The sequence below is a fragment of the Hemicordylus capensis genome, chromosome 2 (assembly GCF_027244095.1).
Source record: "Hemicordylus capensis ecotype Gifberg chromosome 2, rHemCap1.1.pri, whole genome shotgun sequence".
Lineage (NCBI taxonomy): Eukaryota > Metazoa > Chordata > Lepidosauria > Squamata > Cordylidae > Hemicordylus > Hemicordylus capensis.
Genome location: NC_069658.1, coordinates 157,801,635 through 157,820,685, shown reverse-complemented (window position 1 = coordinate 157,820,685; position 19,051 = coordinate 157,801,635). Strand labels below are relative to the sequence as shown.

The following is a 19,051-nucleotide window of genomic DNA, read 5'->3' as shown; positions in this document are numbered from 1 at the left end:
GCATTTTGAAAATGTTGATTAGAAATTATGTTATCAGTAAAAATAAGAGAGGGGGCTGTGGGGATTGGGGGTCGCGCAGCCCCTGGGAGTTCCAGGATGACCCACACAAGTGTGGGAGGTTTCTTTCAGCCTCCTGGCGGGGGTCTCCTCGTGTGTTGTCGTGGCGCAGAGCCGTGCCGTGGCAACACACAATCCAATAGATGGGCTTAGCGGAGCACTTGCTCCACTAACCTCGTCTAAGGGGAGGGCTCCTTCAGCGGGTTACCCGCTTTGAGGACACTGGGCTCGCCTGGTGGTTCTCACGCTCGCCAAAAGTTGGGCTAGGCTCCCTTAGCCCACTTTTTTTGCAATCGTAAGAATCGCCTCATTGTCTTAGAAGTAGAGGGTTAATCACTGGAGGTTGTGTGTTAGGTTCCCAAACACCAAAAAAGACTAATAATGGGGGGGGGGCATAAATAAGAGAAATAAAGTACTCTACCTTGCTCTCCAGGTCTCCAGCAATGCCCACCCAAACCCCCCATTTCCACACACAAAATAGCTCTGCCCTGTAAAATAGTGGCCCGAAATGCCATCGGAAGTAATTTCCAGAGGCGTAACTATAGGGGGGGCAGGGGGGGCACGTGCCCCGGGCGCCATCTTTTCTGGTCACGTGGGGGGCGCCGCAATGACCAATTTTTATTTATTTTTTTAATTTTTTTTGTTAATACAAATGTTTCCTGCTCAGTGCAGCAGCGCTGCAGCAGTCAAGGGAGCGCGTCGGTGCCCCCTTCCCCACGAGCGGTCCCTTCCCCGCCACCTGCGCCCCCCCCATTGCTTTGCTGGCGCCTGGCGGCCAGTCAGTAGCCTGGCTTGGCGGCGGCAGCAGGCGCTTGTGAGGAAAAACCTAAGTATAATGTAGTATGTTGGGGGAGCAGGGGGGGGCGCGGTGGGGGGGCGCCATTTCAGTGCTTGCCCCGGGCGCCATTTTCCCTAGTTACGCCTCTGGTAATTTCTGGGTCATTTCTTGCCCCTCAAAATGACGAATTGGTGGATTTTAGTCTATTTTTGTACTACAGTTAAAGAAACCTTTTCTCTAAGACCCGTTCACAGATATGTGGATCCGGGGTTGTTGAAACCGCGGATCATGAGGACCATCTTGGAACTCTTTTTTTTAGTCCTATGTGAAACTGTGCTGAGTTCTTAGGTCTTATCATTGTGAGGTATTCTGCAGCTGCAGTTCACAAAATGAGAGTGTAAAAGATTTTGAAGTTATTTGGGGGTACTGAAACTAGTGGTTGACTTTCTTTTGCTATCCATGCCCCACGTACTTCCTCAGTACTTCCTCAGCAGGGACACAAGCTACTTTGTGTTGGTGTTTTGGGTGAAAATCAGGGATTGGGTGGTTGAGCACCTTCCTTTAGGTTTAGATCACCAGCTTTATTCCTCACCTACAGTCAACCCCACAGAGGTCTGCAGACCTTATCTTGCATCATGGATGAAGATAGGACCTGCTGTTGCCACAGGTCTTTAGGTGTTAACATGAGCCAAGGTTGGTTTGCAAGTTTGATTGCAACAATTATTGGGGTTAGAAGGTGCCTATTCTGGAAGGACGGGGGAAATTCCCCTTCAGATTCAAATGCCTGCCTCAGATTCAAATGATTGATGTGAGCATTAGGAGCTCCCAGGGCCCATATTTCTGAAGGAAATATGAACTGCAGCAACACCTCTAGATGAAAAGCATCTTTTGGTTGTGACAACTCTGCTTTGACTGAACTCCCATATTTTGTTTGCATCTTGATGACAGTTTGAAGCAGCAGACAATCTGAATGGAATCTGTTAAATCTTTCAGACGCACAGATAATCCAGGTACTTGCTTAATTTTTATTCAATGCACAGCTTTTATTTTTATAGACAAAATCCACATACTTTTCTCCAGCAAACATCGATTGAGAAAATCTCTCTCTCTCTCTCTCTCTCTCTCTCGGATAGGTATGTTGCTTTTAATTGTAATCGAATGTACAAACTAACAACATTTTTTAACGGACATTTTCTTCAACCTATAAAAGAATGGATTTATCGTATAAGTTGAAATTAGGTCATATGGTACATCACAAGTGTTGTTTTCCTGGTTTTCTTGCTTTTAAAATTTTATTGGTTTTTGCAATATCTTAAATATTGACTTCCCACTCACCAGTCTGTGTGATTCATTCAGTAGACAAGTCAACCATTGCTATAATAATTGAAAACATATATCCTAAACATTACAAACTCAATTTTACTCTACCCGACCTGCTATTATTACTACATTTCAAACCCTGCTGAAAAATCAATATTAGAGAAATAGTTCTTTAAGTATAGTAAGAATGGTTTCCAATCTTCTTTAAAACATTCCAGGTTTTCATCCCTTATCAGTACTGTAAGTTTTGCCATCTCAGCATATTCCAAAATTTTTATCAGCCAATCTTCTTTGGAGGGCATTTCATTGTTCTTCCATTTCTGTGCATATACTATTCTAGCCGCCGTGGTTGCATACATAAAAATTGTTAAATTTCTTCTGGAAAACTCTCCTTGCGTTATTCCCAGCAGGAAGGATTTTGGTTTCTTAGGAAATGTCATTTAAAAAATTTCCTTCAACTCATTATATATCATATCCCAGAAAGCCTTTGCCTTCCCACAAGACCACCACATATGAAAAAAGGTTCTTTCACAGTGTCCACATTTCCAGCATTTGTTTGGAACATTTTTATACATTAATGCTAATTTTGGGGGTGTTAAATACCACCTGTACATCATCTTATAATAATTTTCTTTTGAAGTATAACATGCGGTAAACTTTAAATCCATTTTCCATAATTTCCCCCAAGCTGCCATATCTATATTATGACCCGCATCTTGAGCCCATTTTATCATAGTCGTTTTAACCACTTCATCTCTTGTCTCCTCCAGAAGCAGCAGCTTGTACATCTTAGAAACTAATTTTTCATCATTTTCACACAGGTCCTTCTCAAATCTTGACATTTGATCCTCAAATCCAACTTTAAGATCCTTCTTATAGATTTCATTTAACTGATGATACTGAAACCAGATTTTGTACTTCAGTTAGGGTTTTTTTTACTTACAGCCCTTTTCTTGGAAACATAACAAATCCCTATAGGTACCCCATTCAGGTTGCATATTGATCTCTTTACGTGCTAAAGCTTCAATTGGAGATAGCCATCATGGAGTTTTACATTCCAACCATTTTTTATATTTTACCCACACTCTCATTAGACTCCTTCTCACATAGTGATTAAGGAAATCTTTATGCACTTTACTTTTATCATACCACAGATATGAATGCCATCCAAACCTTCTATCAAATCCTTTGATTGAGAAAATCTCATTCATATAGCAGTCATTTGGAACACAGTCTTGAACACAGACATGGATAACATGGAATAAATAGTTAGCAGCTCAAGTTTCTCTTCTTTGGAGTAAAGACTTGGCAAACCTCTCCAAAAACATGCTAGTTATACTTTCGTTTATGCTCATGTTCCACTACATCTGTGCTTTGCTTCCTGTTTTTAAAAAGAAAAAAAACTCATTTTCTCAAAGAAAATGTTTAATTTTTCCTTCTTTATTTCTCATACTGATAGCCTGCTCTTCCTCTAAGGACTTCAGTGCAGAATACAGGGTTATTCAACTTTATCCTCACAACAATGCTGCAAGAGAAATTAGACTGCAAGGAAGAGAAATTGACCAGGGTGCTTTCCAGATGACACACTACAACAGTGTCACTACTGTCTGTTAAGTGTGCTTCCGTACTGCCTGTGTTTCAACACTGCAAACCCTGTGCTGTCAGAAAGGTGCCATTCACATTTCCCATGACATCTTTAGGATTTTATCCTTCTGTTTTAGTCCTACAATGTTGCATGCGCATCACAAATAAATAGCTGTATTTTCCCGTTGTAGGAGGGTTGCACAAGCTATTTTCATTTTTAAAATGATCCTGAAGCCGAAGCATTTTACTGCTGAACAGAGTGTCATCTGGAAAGCTCCCAGGGCATTTTCCAGATTACCCACTGAACAGCGGTAGTTGACTTCAGCTTAGCAAAATCATTTTGAACTCGTAAATAGAGGTTGTTGTGCAAACTCAACACCAGGGGGAGCAGTCTTTTCTAGCTTGCATTAAACTTTTGCATCGGGAAAATACAGCTATCTATTTACAAGGTTGTAGCGCTGTATTGCAAAGAGAAAACCTGAAAGAAAGCATTGGAAATGTGGACAGCACCTTGCTGACAGCGCAGGGACTGCGATGCAGAAACCCAGACAGTGCGGAAGGACAATTAATGGCCATGTGGTGACACTGTTGTAGTGTCCAGTCTGGAAAGCATCCGGGAGGCTTTTTAGACAGCAGGCCTTACCACGAGGCTTTACTGCAAGTTTGGGGCATAACGGATATGCCGGTGCAAGAAGAGGAGTTTTTAACCCTGGACATAAACCGGGCTAGGTTGCAATATGGAGGAAAACCCCTGAATGGTGTGTGAAGTGCTCTCTGAAAATTTTCAGGCACTTTGGGTTAATCGGGCCGATATGTGGCCGCACACTAACCCTCCCAAAGTGAAGATGCTCCCTGAAAAAGCTCTTGCTGAAGGTGACTCAGCAAGCAACTTGATAGAGCAGCAACTTAAACCAGGTCAATTTGATCCAGGCTAATCACTCTTGCCACTATACCTGACACCAACCCAATGGCATACATTCCATTAATATATATTTTAGGGGCATAATTGGATTGTCTGTCTGTGGATTGTAGCTTCATTTTCTGAATCTAGCTAACTCCATTTGTGCTGTTTGTAAATATATGGCAGTGCCAGGAGTATTTCCTGCATTCCCAAGAGTAGAATGCAGTCGTTCAGGAATGTCGGCCCAGTAATGCAATGAAATGAAGATGCAGAGACAGTCACAAGCTTTGCAGGCTCGCACGCATAGCTGGCTCAAAATTCACCAAATACTTTAAAATTGCTTCCCTTGTAAACACAAAACATTCTTATGTAGATTTAACTAAGTCTTTATTCAGAAACAACTCAATTTTCTCCTTCTCCTTTCCCTCCTTTTTGTTCCTGACCGCCCCCCCCCCCCAACACTCCCGCAGGATCCCCACTTGGACAAACGTCTAGTTAACAAAACATAACCATGACTAGATAGAATCCAAAAGATAGTGAGCGTTCTTATTCCACTAGATTCTAAACATCAAGTATTGGGCCATTAGGATTAGCTGGGAAGAAAACAAGAGGTACAGATTATTTTTCTTTTGCTTGTGACAGCTAGGAGTTTAGGAGCTCAATGCTGGAAACAAAAAGCAACTCCAATTATTAATAATGGGAAAAATAATGGCTAGGGTATTATTAACTTCTTGAAATTTACCTCTTATGTAGAAGGGTGGATAAGAAGGAATAACAATAATCTCAATGTGTTGAATAGATTTCTCTTGAACTGTAATATAAGCAGAAATATGATGAATTATAGATAGAAAGAAAGACTGACATATTAAGTGGGGTAGTCATATATTTCTGGTAGTAGAATATTGAGACCTATATTGTTTCAATTTTGTAATGTTTTCTATTCTTTTCTATTTCACAATAATGTAACACATGAAATTAATCAAGCTGACATACACAGCAAGGAATCAGCAGTGCTGTTGGGAATTCCCTCTGGTAGGAGAAACCCTTATTCACGATAGCAGAGTGCACAGAGGCACAACACAGCGGAATTTGCTTAGGCATGCATGTATGCTGAGAGTAAAATAACATGGAGCTAGTTCATAGTTTCAGATCAATATATGGAGTATTTATTAGTGAACTCCATTCTAGATAGTAAAGTGAAGAGATAGGATCTCTATCTCTCTAGCTGGATGCAGATGGATTCTGCATCTCTGCACACATGGTGCAGGGAGAGAGGAGTTTGCATGTTGCAAGGGAGAAGGAAGGGCGAGAAGAAGTGACAAGGCAGGCAGGTAGGAAGTGTCCCTGAGAGTAGCAATCTCCATTCCAAAGGGATAGTGTCAGAGCAGTAGAATAGAACAATATCGGACCTCTGAAAAGTATACAGTGTACTGTGCTTGATTGGCCAGCAAACTCACCTGACCTGACCCCATGGAGAATCTATGGGGCATTGCCAAGAGAAGGATGAGAGACATGAGACCAAAGAATGCAGAAGAGCTGAAGGCCACTAATGAAGCATCCTGGTCTTCCATAACACCTCATCAGTGCCACAGGCTGATAGCATCCATGCCACGCCGCATTGAGGCAGTAATTGCTGCAAAAGGGGCCCAAACCAAGTACTGAATACATATGCATGCTTATACTTTTCAGAGGTCCGATATTGTTCTGTTCTACAATCCTTGTCTTCTTGGTTCCATGTAATATTCTAATTTTCTGGGATTGTGGATTTGGGGTTTTCATGAGCTGTACGCCATGATCATCACAATTATAACAAATTAAGGCTTGACTTATCTCGCTTTGCATGTAATGCACCTGTCTCATATATCAGTTTCACCTTTTAATTTGCATTACTGAAATTAATGGACTTTTGCACGATATTCTAATTTTCCGAGTTTCACCTGTATACATGTATGTACAGTGAAATTCCATAGATCTGAGGAGTCCCATGAATTATGAAATGGAACACACACCCCTCCTGCTATCATATGCTGGGCAGTGTATGGGTGACATTGTGTGCTCTTGACCCTTGTCCTTCATGGCTAATAAAGCTGCCAGGGAGGGGGCAGGTAGATGGTAGGAGGTGATTATCAATGCCTCATTAAGGGAGGGCAAGATGCCATCATGCCTCAAGGAGACGATGGTGAGACCATTATTAAAAAAGCCCTCCCTTGATTCCTCCAACCTGAACAACTATAGACTGGTCTCTAATCTGCCCTTTTTGGGCAAGGTGATAGAGCGTGTGGTGGTGTCCCAGCTGCAGAGGTTCTTAGATGATACGGATTATCTGGACCCTTTTCAATCTGGCTTTCGCACCGGATATGGGACTGAGACTGCCTTGGTTGCTCTAGTGGATGACCTACGCCGGGAACTAGACAGGGGGAGTGCGTCCCTGTTGGTTCTGCTGGACCTCTCGGCGGCGTTCGATACCATCTACCATGGTATCCTTCTGGGCTGCCTCTCGAGTATGGGAATCAGAGGTACTGTGTTGCAGTGGTTCCGGGCCTTTCTTGGGGGGAGGGTCCAGAAGGTGGTGATGGGGGACTACTGCTCGGCCCCGTGGCCGTTGGCCTGTGGGGTCCCGCACGGTTCAGTTTTATCCCCCATGCTGTTTAACATCTACATGAAACTGCTGGGAGAGGTCATCCGGGGACTTGGACGGAGTTGTCAGCAATATGCGGATGACACTCAGCTCTATCTCTCCTTGTCACCTGATCCTAGGGAGGCGGTGGATGTCCTGAATCAGGGTCTGGAGGCCATGATGGGTTGGATGTGGGCTAATAAACTGAAATTGAATCCAGACAAGACGGAGGTAATGTTGGTCAGTAGGAGAGCCAATCGGGATGAGGAGATTTTACCGGTTCTGGATGGATTTGTCCTCCCCTTGAATGGAACAAGTACGCAGCTTGGGGATATTACTGGATCTGGCTCTGCTTTTGGAAGCTCAAGTGGAGGCGGTGGCCAGGGGTGCCTTTGCACGGCTTCGGCTAGTGCACTAGCTGCGTCCCTTTCTCGAGAAGGCAGATCTGGCCACAGTTACGCATGCCTTAGTCACGTCAAGGCTGGATTACTGTAACGTGCTCTACGTGGGGCTGCCTTGAAGAACATCCGGAAACTGCAGCTAGTGCAAAATGCGGCAGCTAGGGTTTTATCCGGAGCTGCCCGGTGGGAGCACATCACACCCATTTTGAAAGAGCTGCCCTGGCAACCAGTTTGTTTCCGGGTCCAATTCAAGGTGCTGGTTTTGACCTTTAAAGCCCTAAATGGTTTGGGCCCGGGATACCTGAGGGACCGCCTGCTCCCAAGGGTTGCTGCCCGCTTGACGAGATCATCTGAGGGGGTTCTGCTCTGGGTGCCGACAATGAGGGAGACACTCTTGCCCTGCACGCTGGACAGGGCCTTCTCCGTTGCTGCCCCCAGACTCTGGAATGCTCTCCCGGTGGCTATTCGCTCCTCAGTTTCCATCACAGCTTTTAGGAAAAAAAGTCAAATCTTGCCTTTTTGCCCAGGCATTTATTTGATTCTCTGCTGCTGCTCCTTATAATCCTTATTGCTTTTATGCTTTTTGTTTAAATTTTTTAATTGGATTTAATATCCCCCCCCACTTAATATTTTAATTGTGTCTTTTTTACCATCTTGTGTTAAAATAATTTTTGCTGTAAACTGCCTTGGGATTGCTTTAATGAAAGGCAGTATATAAATTTAACAATAACATAAAATAAATAAATATGCACATGTATTTATGCTGCATAATGCAGCACCTGTTGGAGCAGGCCTTCTTACAAATCGGGTATAATCTTTGGAGTGATAAGGTTTTCAGTACTCAGTTTTTGAGGCCTGGAGTCTGAAGAGTGAATTTGGGACACAGACATTGCCTTCCTGAGAAGGCTTAGTTGGGTACAAGAGTCCTTCCATGTTGGATCATGGACACTTACTTTAGCTGTAATAAGGTAGACAGAAAAAGCCCTCCCCTCTTGGAGATTACACTAGACAGCACTGCAGCAGAGAAGCCAGAAAGTGACCTCTCAGTTACCAGCAGCCTCCGTAAAGAATCCAGACTTGTCAACGTGTGTGGCGGGAGTAAAAAAAAACTCAGGTGACCAGCTGAGGAAGCTATACATGAATCATTTTTAAAATTTATTTTAAGCCCAAAATAGATTCATTATTTATTCATTATTATTTATTTATTTGATTTCTATACCGCCCTTCCAAAAATGGCTCAGGGCGGTTTACACAGAGAAATAACAACCTGTCCTCAAAGGGCTCACAATCTAAAAAGAAACATAAGAGAGACAGCAGCAACAGTCACTGGAAGTACTGTGCTGGAGGGTGGATAGGGCCAGTTACTCTCCCCCTGCTAAATAAAGAGAATCACCATGTTAAAAGGTGCCTCTTTGCCAAGTAAGCAGGGGTAACAAGTGGGGCAAGTGGTTTCTGTAGAGATCTGTGTGGGCTTTTTAGCCAGGCTGAAAGAATCCCCTTCCACGGGGTTTTTCCTACAAGGAAAATGACGTTGCTCAGAGGCTCCCCAGAATGTTCATCCCATTGGAGGGAACACCCTTTGGTGCTGGAGGAGGAGGAGGAGGAAGAGACTGTGGGTAGAAAGTAAGGAAGAACAACAACATGGCACTTACTATGAATGCAGCTGGGAGACCAATTCACACACTCACTCTGGGCTGATACACAAGTCAGCAATAAACACTCAGGTCATTTGGACTGTTTGCAGGGATGCACCAATGCCATCACATGGCAAGTTTGGTCACCAGGGCCAAACTAGACGTGATTTTAAGCATCTTGTTTGCGTGGTGGTTTGTTTACTGAATAGCAGTTGCGCAAGCCTGCAACTTGGATTTGGGATCATGATCAAAGATAAAATCCCCCTCCCTACATGCCACAGCCCCATTCTGGACACCGGCCCCTGTGACTGCTATTTACCAAATGTTATGCAGAGCCAAGCAGCATGTTAGCTGCATGTGGGCATATGAATCAATTGCTTGATATTCAGAGGGTAGAAAGATGGTGGAAGGATTTCAGAATCAACACTGTGGGTTCAATTGGGGCTGATCCTGCAAAGCAGAAAGCACTGCCTGTTAGGGCACAAGCAGCTAAGTGATGAGGTAAGTGATGGACTAAGTGATGGACCCTAAGTGACGAGGGTCCGGTGGGCTGGGTTTCCTGTATCGTCCTGATCTATGGAGCCCACACAATAGCCTGGCATCCATTGTGCTGCAAGACGCTCTGCTTGTCTCTTGCAAAGCCAGACCGAAAAATCAATATTGTGCCAGATCAGGAAGTATTCAGGGGTCAAAGAGCACATTGCCTGGAAAACGAGTTACAGATCAAAGAAGCTGCAGAGGCCATTCGAAAGCCTCCCTAGCCTTGGCTGCCCCTCTCCTGACCTCAACACCTTACACTTCCCTAAACACACTGGGAAACTGACAAAAGGGTGCAACCAACCTTAATGACAGGAGACAGAAAGCAGCAAAGGCAGACACACACAAAACTAGCCAGTGAGCAGAGAGATGATTCAGAAAAGCAGCAAGCCACAGCAACACAGAGAGACGGAGCGGGGAAGGGCATCGTAAGGAACAGAGATTTGGGGGAGAATTTAGCCAAGAGGTTCACCGAGCTTGTTAGAAGCATGCAGGAGACACCGTGAGAGAATGGTGCTGGGTAGGGAACAGAGCATATTCATCTTCTCGAGATATGGCCCACATAGTGTGGCAAGAGGGTCAAGGAAAGGGGATGGGGAAGTGCTGTGGGCAAAGGAGAACACAGACCCAAAGATGTTTTACTTTCGATTCCAGCCCACATTTTCCTACCAGGTTGTGTAGGAATGGCAGAGCCCCTTTCCCTTCCGTCATCTTTTCCCCACATGCCCTTATTCCCTTACCCTAGGGCACCAAGGCCCCCTAGGGTGTGGATTACCTGTGCGTTACCCAGCATGCACTGAGACACCCCTCCAGTGATGATATCACACACAGCACAAAATGGAGGCCTGTGGAACAAGGAAGTGGCAGTTTCTTAAAAATTCTTCCCCTTGCCCCTGGTTTCCTAGATATGAAGAACCCACGAATCACCTCCCTGCCTCCTGAATGTCATGGAAAAAACGGAAACATACTGGGCTGTAACGCTGAGCATCCACTTTGCCACCTTTCCCCTTCTCCATGGAGCCTGCACCGCTGCCGGAAGGGAGCAGACGAGTTACTGAAAAAGAACCAAGGGTTTAAAAAAAGCAGGTTTTTAAATCAACCTATTTTGGGAGCTTTAGATTCATCCTTTTCCCAACTGTGACACTGAATCATAATCACCTGCTAACTAAATTTGCCCAAGACAGTCCCAATCTTCTGGTACTAGTCCCTGGAAAATTGCTGACCCTATTTATCTTTTATGGGGTAATTCAAGAAGTGTTGCTATTTTAAGGTTTCAGTCGCCTCCCTAAATGTCGGAGGTTGAAGGGAGAATTGGGAATACACCATGCCAATAAGCCAGGACACCCATGGGTCTTTCCCATGCTGGTATCCTCCTTCCATCAGGGCAGCAAGGTTCCCATATGATTCAAATCTTCTTGTGCAATATAAAGATTCCTGTCATCATTGTAGTGTCATGAGGCCTGCCATGACTTTGCACATCAACAACACTGCCAGAGTAATGTATGAGTTGACCTGAACAATCTGTTGAAGTTTGTTTAAATTGAAATATCAAAATTATTCAATTAACAAATCATAGCATTGATAACCATTCATAAGCATGTACAGAATCTTGGACTTTCCCATTCCAATGCTGGACAAACAATGTCCATTTAGACACAAAGTTATCCATTGTATCTGGATGGCTTTAAGAGGGGTTTGGATAACTTCATGGAGGAGAGGTCTATCAATGGCTACTAGTCAGAGGGCTATGGGCCACCTCCAGCCTCAAAGGCAGGATGCCTCTGAGTACCAGTTGCATGGGAGTAACAGCAAGAGAGAGGGCATGCCCTCAACTCCTGCCTCTGGCTTCCAGCGGCATCTGGTGGGCCACTGTGTGAAACAGGATCCTGGACTAGATGGGCCTTGGGCCTGATCCAGCAGGGCTGTTCTTATGTTCTTATCCTTGCCCCTGGAATGTACAGTCTGACCAAGAACACACAAGAATTCCTGCTGTCTTTACCTGGTGAGCTGGTACTGCTGGGTGTACAGACATTATCGGCCAACCATGCACTCTGAGCCAGCGTGTCCTGCTTCTGGGGACCTTCAAGGGAACACATCAACTCTTGCACAAAAGAAACGGGAAAGAGGCCCCCATCACTAGATGTTAAGAGGGAGCTTTTAGGGTTGCTGTATCTACTCAGTTGAGACAGGGGAATTACTAGAGTGAAAGGGGCTCAGAAGACCCCACACTGACCGCCTCAATCTCCTCCTCCTCAGACGTTCCATTTTCACTCACTCTTCTGCAACAGCTCCTCACATTGGATGAGGAGTGGGACAGGGGCTGCATCACACAATATTCGGATGTCTGGCTGGAGGGGATTCTGCGGAAAGAACAGAAGCCCCAGTCACCCCCCTTGTAATAACACAGGATCAAAAAATGTTACATTCCCTTACAACAACGTAGGGATATGCAGAATGGATCATGGTCGGAACATTCTGACTGGGAACCAGCCATTTCAAGTGTTCCGAGCTCAGAGCAGAGTGCCTTCAAATGAGCTCAGAACAGAAGAACTCGAGCTCAAAACATTCAAGCAAAATGGCACTCTTCTGGCCTCTGCACACACATGGCAGCCATTTTTGTGGTCAGCACCACCATTTTGGAGTTGAAAATGGTGCTCGGAGCGTTCTGAATCAAAACAGGGTCATTCTGTCGGAACAACTGACACGACTGGTTGTTCTGACAGAACTTTCCAGGAATTTTGCATTCCATTCCGAGCTTGGGACAGAATGCAAAATCCGTTTCACGCACATCTCTACAACAAAGCTTTCCTGTTGTATATAGAACTTAAAGTCTATTCTGTGAGAACAGAACTGCTCAAGCCTCTAGCTACTATGCTCAATGGCTGACATGGTGCGCAGCTTACCACCTCCATAAGGAGGATCCACTGTGGGGCTCTGCAGCCTTGAGAGGAAGTGCCAACTGGGGAAACCTGTGGAAACATAGCTTCCGCAGTTGCTGCCTCAGGGCAACCTTGGAGCTTCCTTTGAAGTCTGCGACTGCAAGAGCCCACAACGCATCCTTACAGAGGTTGGTGGGCTGCACATCATGTCAGCCAATGTCTTCTGTATTGGTAGGTAGCAACACGGTAGGGATGACCAATTTTTCTATGCTCTACTGAAACCTTTTCCAGCCTCTCCCTTCACAGCAATATTTTGTTGGAACTCACTTGCACTTCCTGTTAAGGAATTCTGGGGAACTGGGACTGGAGGAACCATCTGACTTGAGGTCAAAGAAGGGTCCTGGACTCTCCAGTACCTCCTGTATTCTTTCAGCAACGTCTTTGCTAAGGAGAAATGAGAAACAGTTTACTACACAGAGCCAGGAGTCCTTCCAAAAGAGCTAACAATTTCTATAAGGCTCATCAGCAGACGCTCCTCCAGCCCAGGCTGTGTAGGGACCATTTAGATTCTCCAGAAGCTCAAGGCCAGAGAAATGACTCCCCTTTTCACTAGTTTGACTAGTGATCTCAAGGATTCTTGACCCTTTTCTGTAGCAAACAGCACAATTTTCTATCATTATTCCTTGCACTACAAACATCGCAGCACTTTCCAGTTCTCTGCTTGTGAGACACCACAATTTTGATACGGGCTAATCTGTCAGAAGAGCCACATAGTCAGACTTCCGGTTGGATAGCTAACGAGGCTACACGCTTCCCGACAGGGAAGACCGAGGAGGAGCAATTTAAGGGGGTTTTGAGGCTTCATAACCACCACCCCCATGCCACCCTGGATTAAAGGGTTTGGATCAAGATCTCCCACAGATTCCCCCTGAGCCGGCTCCTTAATTTAGAGCTGTGTTGAAGAGCGCAGTTCTGTTTTAAGTAGAGCGGTGGGGGCTGGGAGACATCAAGCTCACTCCTCCTACATCGGAAATCCTTTCGACTGAAGCTGGTTGGCATCTAATCTCTATGGTTTGGATTTAATTAATTACTTAAAGTTCAAGAAGCTCACCTCTCAGCGTGATTAAGGATAACTTGCTGGAATCGCACCTGCTTTTGTTGGAAGGACTTCACAGAACTCAAGCCGTTGCTGTAGGTTTTCTGACTATAAATCAAGGAGGGAAATTCAATCTTCTTACTAAATACTGGGATTCAAGAACTGAACTGATGTCTAAAAGCTTTAAAGCTTTAAAAAAACCTATATTAGTGGGAATTACTATTGCTTTTTCCCCCCACTGCTGTTTGAGAAAGTCTATGAAAGAAGCGTTTTGCTGTTTGCTATTGAATATGTCTATCATCAAGTCAGCCAATTAAAGGAAGAAGGCGTTCCACTCTACCGTGAGAAAATTAAACTGGCAGTGAAAAGATATATGAGTTGTGGTGTGGAGCTTACAAGGCCCGAAAATTGGGAAACAAGAATATAAACTAAGAGCCTTTGCAGGTGATGTTGTGTTCTTTTTAGAAAATCCATTGGACAAGATTGGAAGACTCTTGGAAAAAATACAACAATTTGGCCAATTGGCTGGGTTTTATATAAATAAGACTAAAACGAAGGTCTTGACTAAAAATATGGATCAGAAATCTAAGGATAGATTCTCTGAAATAAGTGAGTTGAAATTGGAGAAGAAAATTAAATATCTGGGGGTTTGGCTGACAAATAATAATTCTTTGTTGTTCTCAAATAATTATATTAAAATATGGAATACAGTGAAAACTGATTTACAAAGATGGTCTAATATGAATTTGTCTTTAATGGGAAGAATTGCAGTGGTGAAAATGAATGTCTTGCCTAAAATGTTATTTCTTTTTCAGACTATTCCTATAATCAATACTTTAACTTGTTTTAAGCAATGGCAGAAGGACATAACTAAATTTGTTTGGCAAGGGAAAAGACCAAGAAGTAATTTTAAGAATTTAACAGATGCAAAGGAAAGAGGTGGTCTTACCCTACCAGACATAAGGTTGTATTTTGATGCTTTTTGTTTGACCTGGTTGAAAAAATGGATAACATTAAGAAATCCTAGAATACTTGATTTGGAAGGATTTGATAGAAGGTTTGGATGGCATTCATATTTGTGGTATGAAAAAAGTAAAATACATAAAGACTTTCTGAATCACTATGTAAGAAGGAGTCTAATGAGGGTATGGGTAAAATATAAAAAATGGCTGGAACCTAAAACTCCGCTATGGGTATCTCCGATTGAAGCTTTAGCACGTAAAGAGGTAAATATCCAATCGCAATGGGGTACTTATAGGGATCTGTTATATTTTCAAGGAAAGGGCTGTAAGTTAAAAAGTATAACTGAAGTACAAAATCTGGTTAGTGATTGGTTTCAGTACCATCAGCTAAACGAAGTTTATAAGAAGGATCTTAAAGTTGGATTTGAGGATCAGATGTCGAGATTTGAGAAGGAGCTGTGTGAAAATGATGAAAAATTAGTTTCTAAAATGTATAAGCTCTTGCTTTTGGAGGAGACAAGAGATGAAGTGGTTAAAATGACTATGGTAAAATGGGCCCAAGATGTGGGGTGCAATATAGAAATGGCAGCCTGGGAAAAATTATGGAAAACTGATTTAAAGTTCACTGCATGTTATGTTTTAAAAGAAAATTATTATAAAATGATGTATAGGTGGTATTTGACACCTAAAAAAATGGCATTAATGTATAAAAATGTTTCAAACAAATGTTGGAAATGTGGACACTCTGAAGGAACCTTTTTTCATATGTGGTGGACTTGTAGAAAGGCTAAAGCATTTTGGGACATGATATATAATGAGTTAAAGAAAATATTTAAAATGACATTTCCTAAGAAGCCAGAATCCTTCCTGCTGGGAATAACACGAGGAGTGTTTTCTACAACTAACTTAACATTCTTTATGTACGCTACCACGGCGGCCAGAATAATATATGCACAGAAATGGAAGAGCAATGAACTGCCTTCAAAAGAAGATTGGCTGATAAAAATTTTAGAATATGCGGAGATGGCAAAACTTACAGTATTGGTAAGAGACCAAATTTTAGAATGTTTTAAAGAAGATTGGAAACCATTTTTATTGTATTTAAAGAACTATTTTGTAAAATATTGATTTTACAACAGGGTTTGAAATTTAGTAATAATATCAGGTTGAGCAGATCAAAATTGTGTTTGTAAAGTTTAAATCTATGTTTTGAATTATTATTATAGCAAGGGTTAACTCTATAGTTGGTGATTCACGAGGAGGTGTGAGAGGGAAGTCCATATTTGTTTAATGTGTTGTGATTGATTATTGTTAAAATTAATAAAAATTTAATTTTTTAAAAAAAGAAGAAGAAGAGCCACATAGTCACATTTCCTCTCTGCAATTATGTGTTTAGTGGTACCATAGAGAGAGGAAACCTGACTGGTAGGGAAGAGGGTTGTTGTTGTTTTGTTTAAAGGTCATTTAAAACTCTCTTGGCTTTGTCCGTTTGTTCTTTCCAATTAAGCTGAAGAAGGGCAAATGCACTCTACTCGTTAGGAGTACGCCAGAAATTGTTACATGTAGCCAGAAATTTGGCTTTGTACTGCTCCCCATTCTCATGGACAGTCAGACAAGACACAAGTTTGACATAATACAAGGTGGATCCGATTTAGATATTCCAGCCCTCATGACTCTAAGGAGAAGGGATGGACACACACACACACACACACACACACACACACACACACACACACGTACTTTCTTTGCAGCTAAAACTGAGCATTACTCTTGGAGAGCAAGGCAGGCCAGCTGCAACTTTGGTTTGTAAACTCCACTGTCACAGTGGAGGGTCAAATTAGAAGTGATGCAAGAGAAATCTCTGTTACTTTAATGCTGCCAAGGGGGGAAGGCTGGTCTTGTGTTGGCAAGCAAGACTTGTCCCCTTAGCCAAGCAGGGTCTGCCCTGGTTGCATCTGAATGGGAGACTTGATGTGTGAGCACTGTAAGATATTCCCCTCCGGGGATGGAGCCACTCTGGGAAGAGGAGAAGGTTTCAAGCTCCCTCCCTGGCTTCTCCAAGACAGGGCTGAGAGAGATTCCTGCCTGCAACCTTGGAGGAGCCACTGCCGGTCTGTGAAGACACTACTGAGTGCGCTAGATAGACCAATGGTCTGACTCAGTATATGGCAGCTTCCTATGTTCCTAATTTAAATTTGATCAGAGCAGTAGCAATGAGGGAGGGGGTGATTAACGCCTTCCCTACAGGCCCTTTGCTTGATCAAAAACATTCTATCCAGTTGCTTTTTTTCTGGCTGGGCAAGATACAGTGGCCGACATCCCCACTAATGAAGTACGCACACTTCAAGAGACTGTGGGGCCATGACGGGAGCCCTTACACAAGTCCCAGCCAGCAATGCGTTTCCAATCTTGCAGAGCCCTTCTGGAGTGTGGGGAGTGCTCTGGATTCTAAGGGCTCTGGATCAACAGGGTGCGTGCAGGAGGAAAGGGGGGAACTCTTCAAGGGCTCCCAACCTGCCCTTCAGTCCCTTGAAGCACACACACACTTCGTTAGTCAGGATGTCCGCTGGTGATCTGAGATGCTGGGAGAAAGTAAGCAGGGGCAGAATTGAGAATGGGGAAACCGACCACAGGGAAAGGGCTAAACACCCCTTCTTCCCCCTGCTGCTGCTCTCATCAAACTTGGGAGTTTACACTTAGTTCAAAATAAAAAACTGAAACAGATGCTGCATGTGTCTTCAATCTCTTATCTAGTTTGCTCCACAGACTCTAGCTATTCTTATGTGTTGTTCACACTATGTGTTGTTCACATAATGAAAATAAATATGTGGTGGTGGTGGGACTTGGAAGGCCATATAATGCCTGAATTTTGCTATTTTGTTACTGCCCATGTAACAGGAATCTTAATTTACTTCTGTCGCTCTTGGAGCAAATGAAAAAACCTCCATTTTTGCCCATAGGTGGGGCAAAGGGATGACAACACACTTTTGGGAAGGGACTGTGAGTAAAATAAGGGTCATTCTGCCCCTGCTTACTATTACTGAGTATACTCTTAAACCCTAATCCATGAGATGACAGATGTATGACAGAGAAAGGGGGCAAGTTTCAGGAGCACAGTGTGGTGTTGAACTGCTGTACAAGTTCTTTCTAAAAACTCCTGAGACCCTTCCAAAGCTGTTTGCAGTGCAGCAAATGGGGCTATTATTAAGTCAGAATATCACTTTTCCCTGGCACACACACAAAAGACTCTTACAATCGCAGCTGCAAACTTTGGAAAAGCCTCTTTACTTAGCATAGCGTGCTTCAATCTCACCAGAAACTTTTGTTATTGTATAATTTGAAAGTAACAATCCCATTCTGGTCAGCTGCAAAAAGGAAAGGTCAAACTTTGCCACAAATTATAATACAGATTATCTATGTCCTTCTTCCCGTCATAAAACTCAAAATCCCTTCACCATTTGAGAAAATTTGATTCTTTGGACTTATCTTCCACTTTTGCATCATTTTCCATCTCCTAGGATGAAAACATGTAATAGGCGGTTGTTTTTCATCCAAAAAGAAGGTGGTACAATCGTTATGATTGCCCATGACATGCACTGTCATTTTGCCACTGTTTGACCAGAGAAGACAGTGGGATAAAAGAGAAGAGCATGGAAGATTATGGGGAATGATCTTCTATTGGTACCACCTTCACCTCTCTTACGAACTATTCAGTGTTCCCTCTAACAGGGATTCCCAGAGGTTGTTGACTACAACTCCCATAATCCCCAAGCAGAAACTGTCACAGCTGGGGATTCTGGGAGTTGTACTCAACAACCGCTGGGAATCCCTGTTAGAAGGAACACTGGAACCATTGCCTTCTCTTCAGCCCCAGCCATTTGTTCCCCTCTCTCTCCCCCAAATCCAGACTCTCAGTTCCACCTGGTGCCATCTTATCCTATTTTATCTAGAACTGGTTTTCTAGGGGTTTTTTTTTCATGTCATCAATTTGGAAACAAGATCACACAATACTAACAACTCTCTCCGGTTATTGCTCTATTCCCCCCGCCCCCATTTTAATATACAGAAAAGCTAGCCAAGTCAGAGAACTCCTAAACATGTAAATAGCAAAAACCTGCACAAAAGTGCCACATGCAAGTTTTAAATAATTGACTACAGAAATTAAAACTGGACACATCACCTCCCCCAAATGCCCAGTGATTAAGATGCATACAAAGGGGGAGAGACCCGTTTCCCAGGGGTGATGTGTCGCCAGCGAGTGGCAATCGGGAGCTGGTGCCTCTTC

The 19,051-nt window shown here is 43.4% G+C and overlaps 1 protein-coding gene across 1 annotated transcript in view; it reads right to left on the bottom strand.

Moving 5' to 3' along the window:
• Nucleotides 1-1,728: 1,728 nt before the first annotated feature.
• Nucleotides 1,729-19,051, bottom strand: part of LOC128343696 (ral GTPase-activating protein subunit alpha-2-like) — a 31,755-nt gene continuing 14,432 nt past the window's right edge. The window contains exons 5-12 of the mRNA XM_053293131.1: nucleotides 13,820-13,912; nucleotides 13,036-13,152; nucleotides 12,063-12,189; nucleotides 11,829-11,909; nucleotides 10,798-10,883; nucleotides 10,605-10,674; nucleotides 5,383-5,451; nucleotides 1,729-2,036 (exon numbers count right to left, since the gene is read on the bottom strand). Of these exons, the coding sequence (XP_053149106.1) occupies nucleotides 10,881-10,883; nucleotides 11,829-11,909; nucleotides 12,063-12,189; nucleotides 13,036-13,152; nucleotides 13,820-13,912 (421 nt within the window). The 3' untranslated portion in view covers nucleotides 1,729-2,036; nucleotides 5,383-5,451; nucleotides 10,605-10,674; nucleotides 10,798-10,880. The remainder of the gene's footprint in view (nucleotides 2,037-5,382; nucleotides 5,452-10,604; nucleotides 10,675-10,797; nucleotides 10,884-11,828; nucleotides 11,910-12,062; nucleotides 12,190-13,035; nucleotides 13,153-13,819; nucleotides 13,913-19,051) is intronic.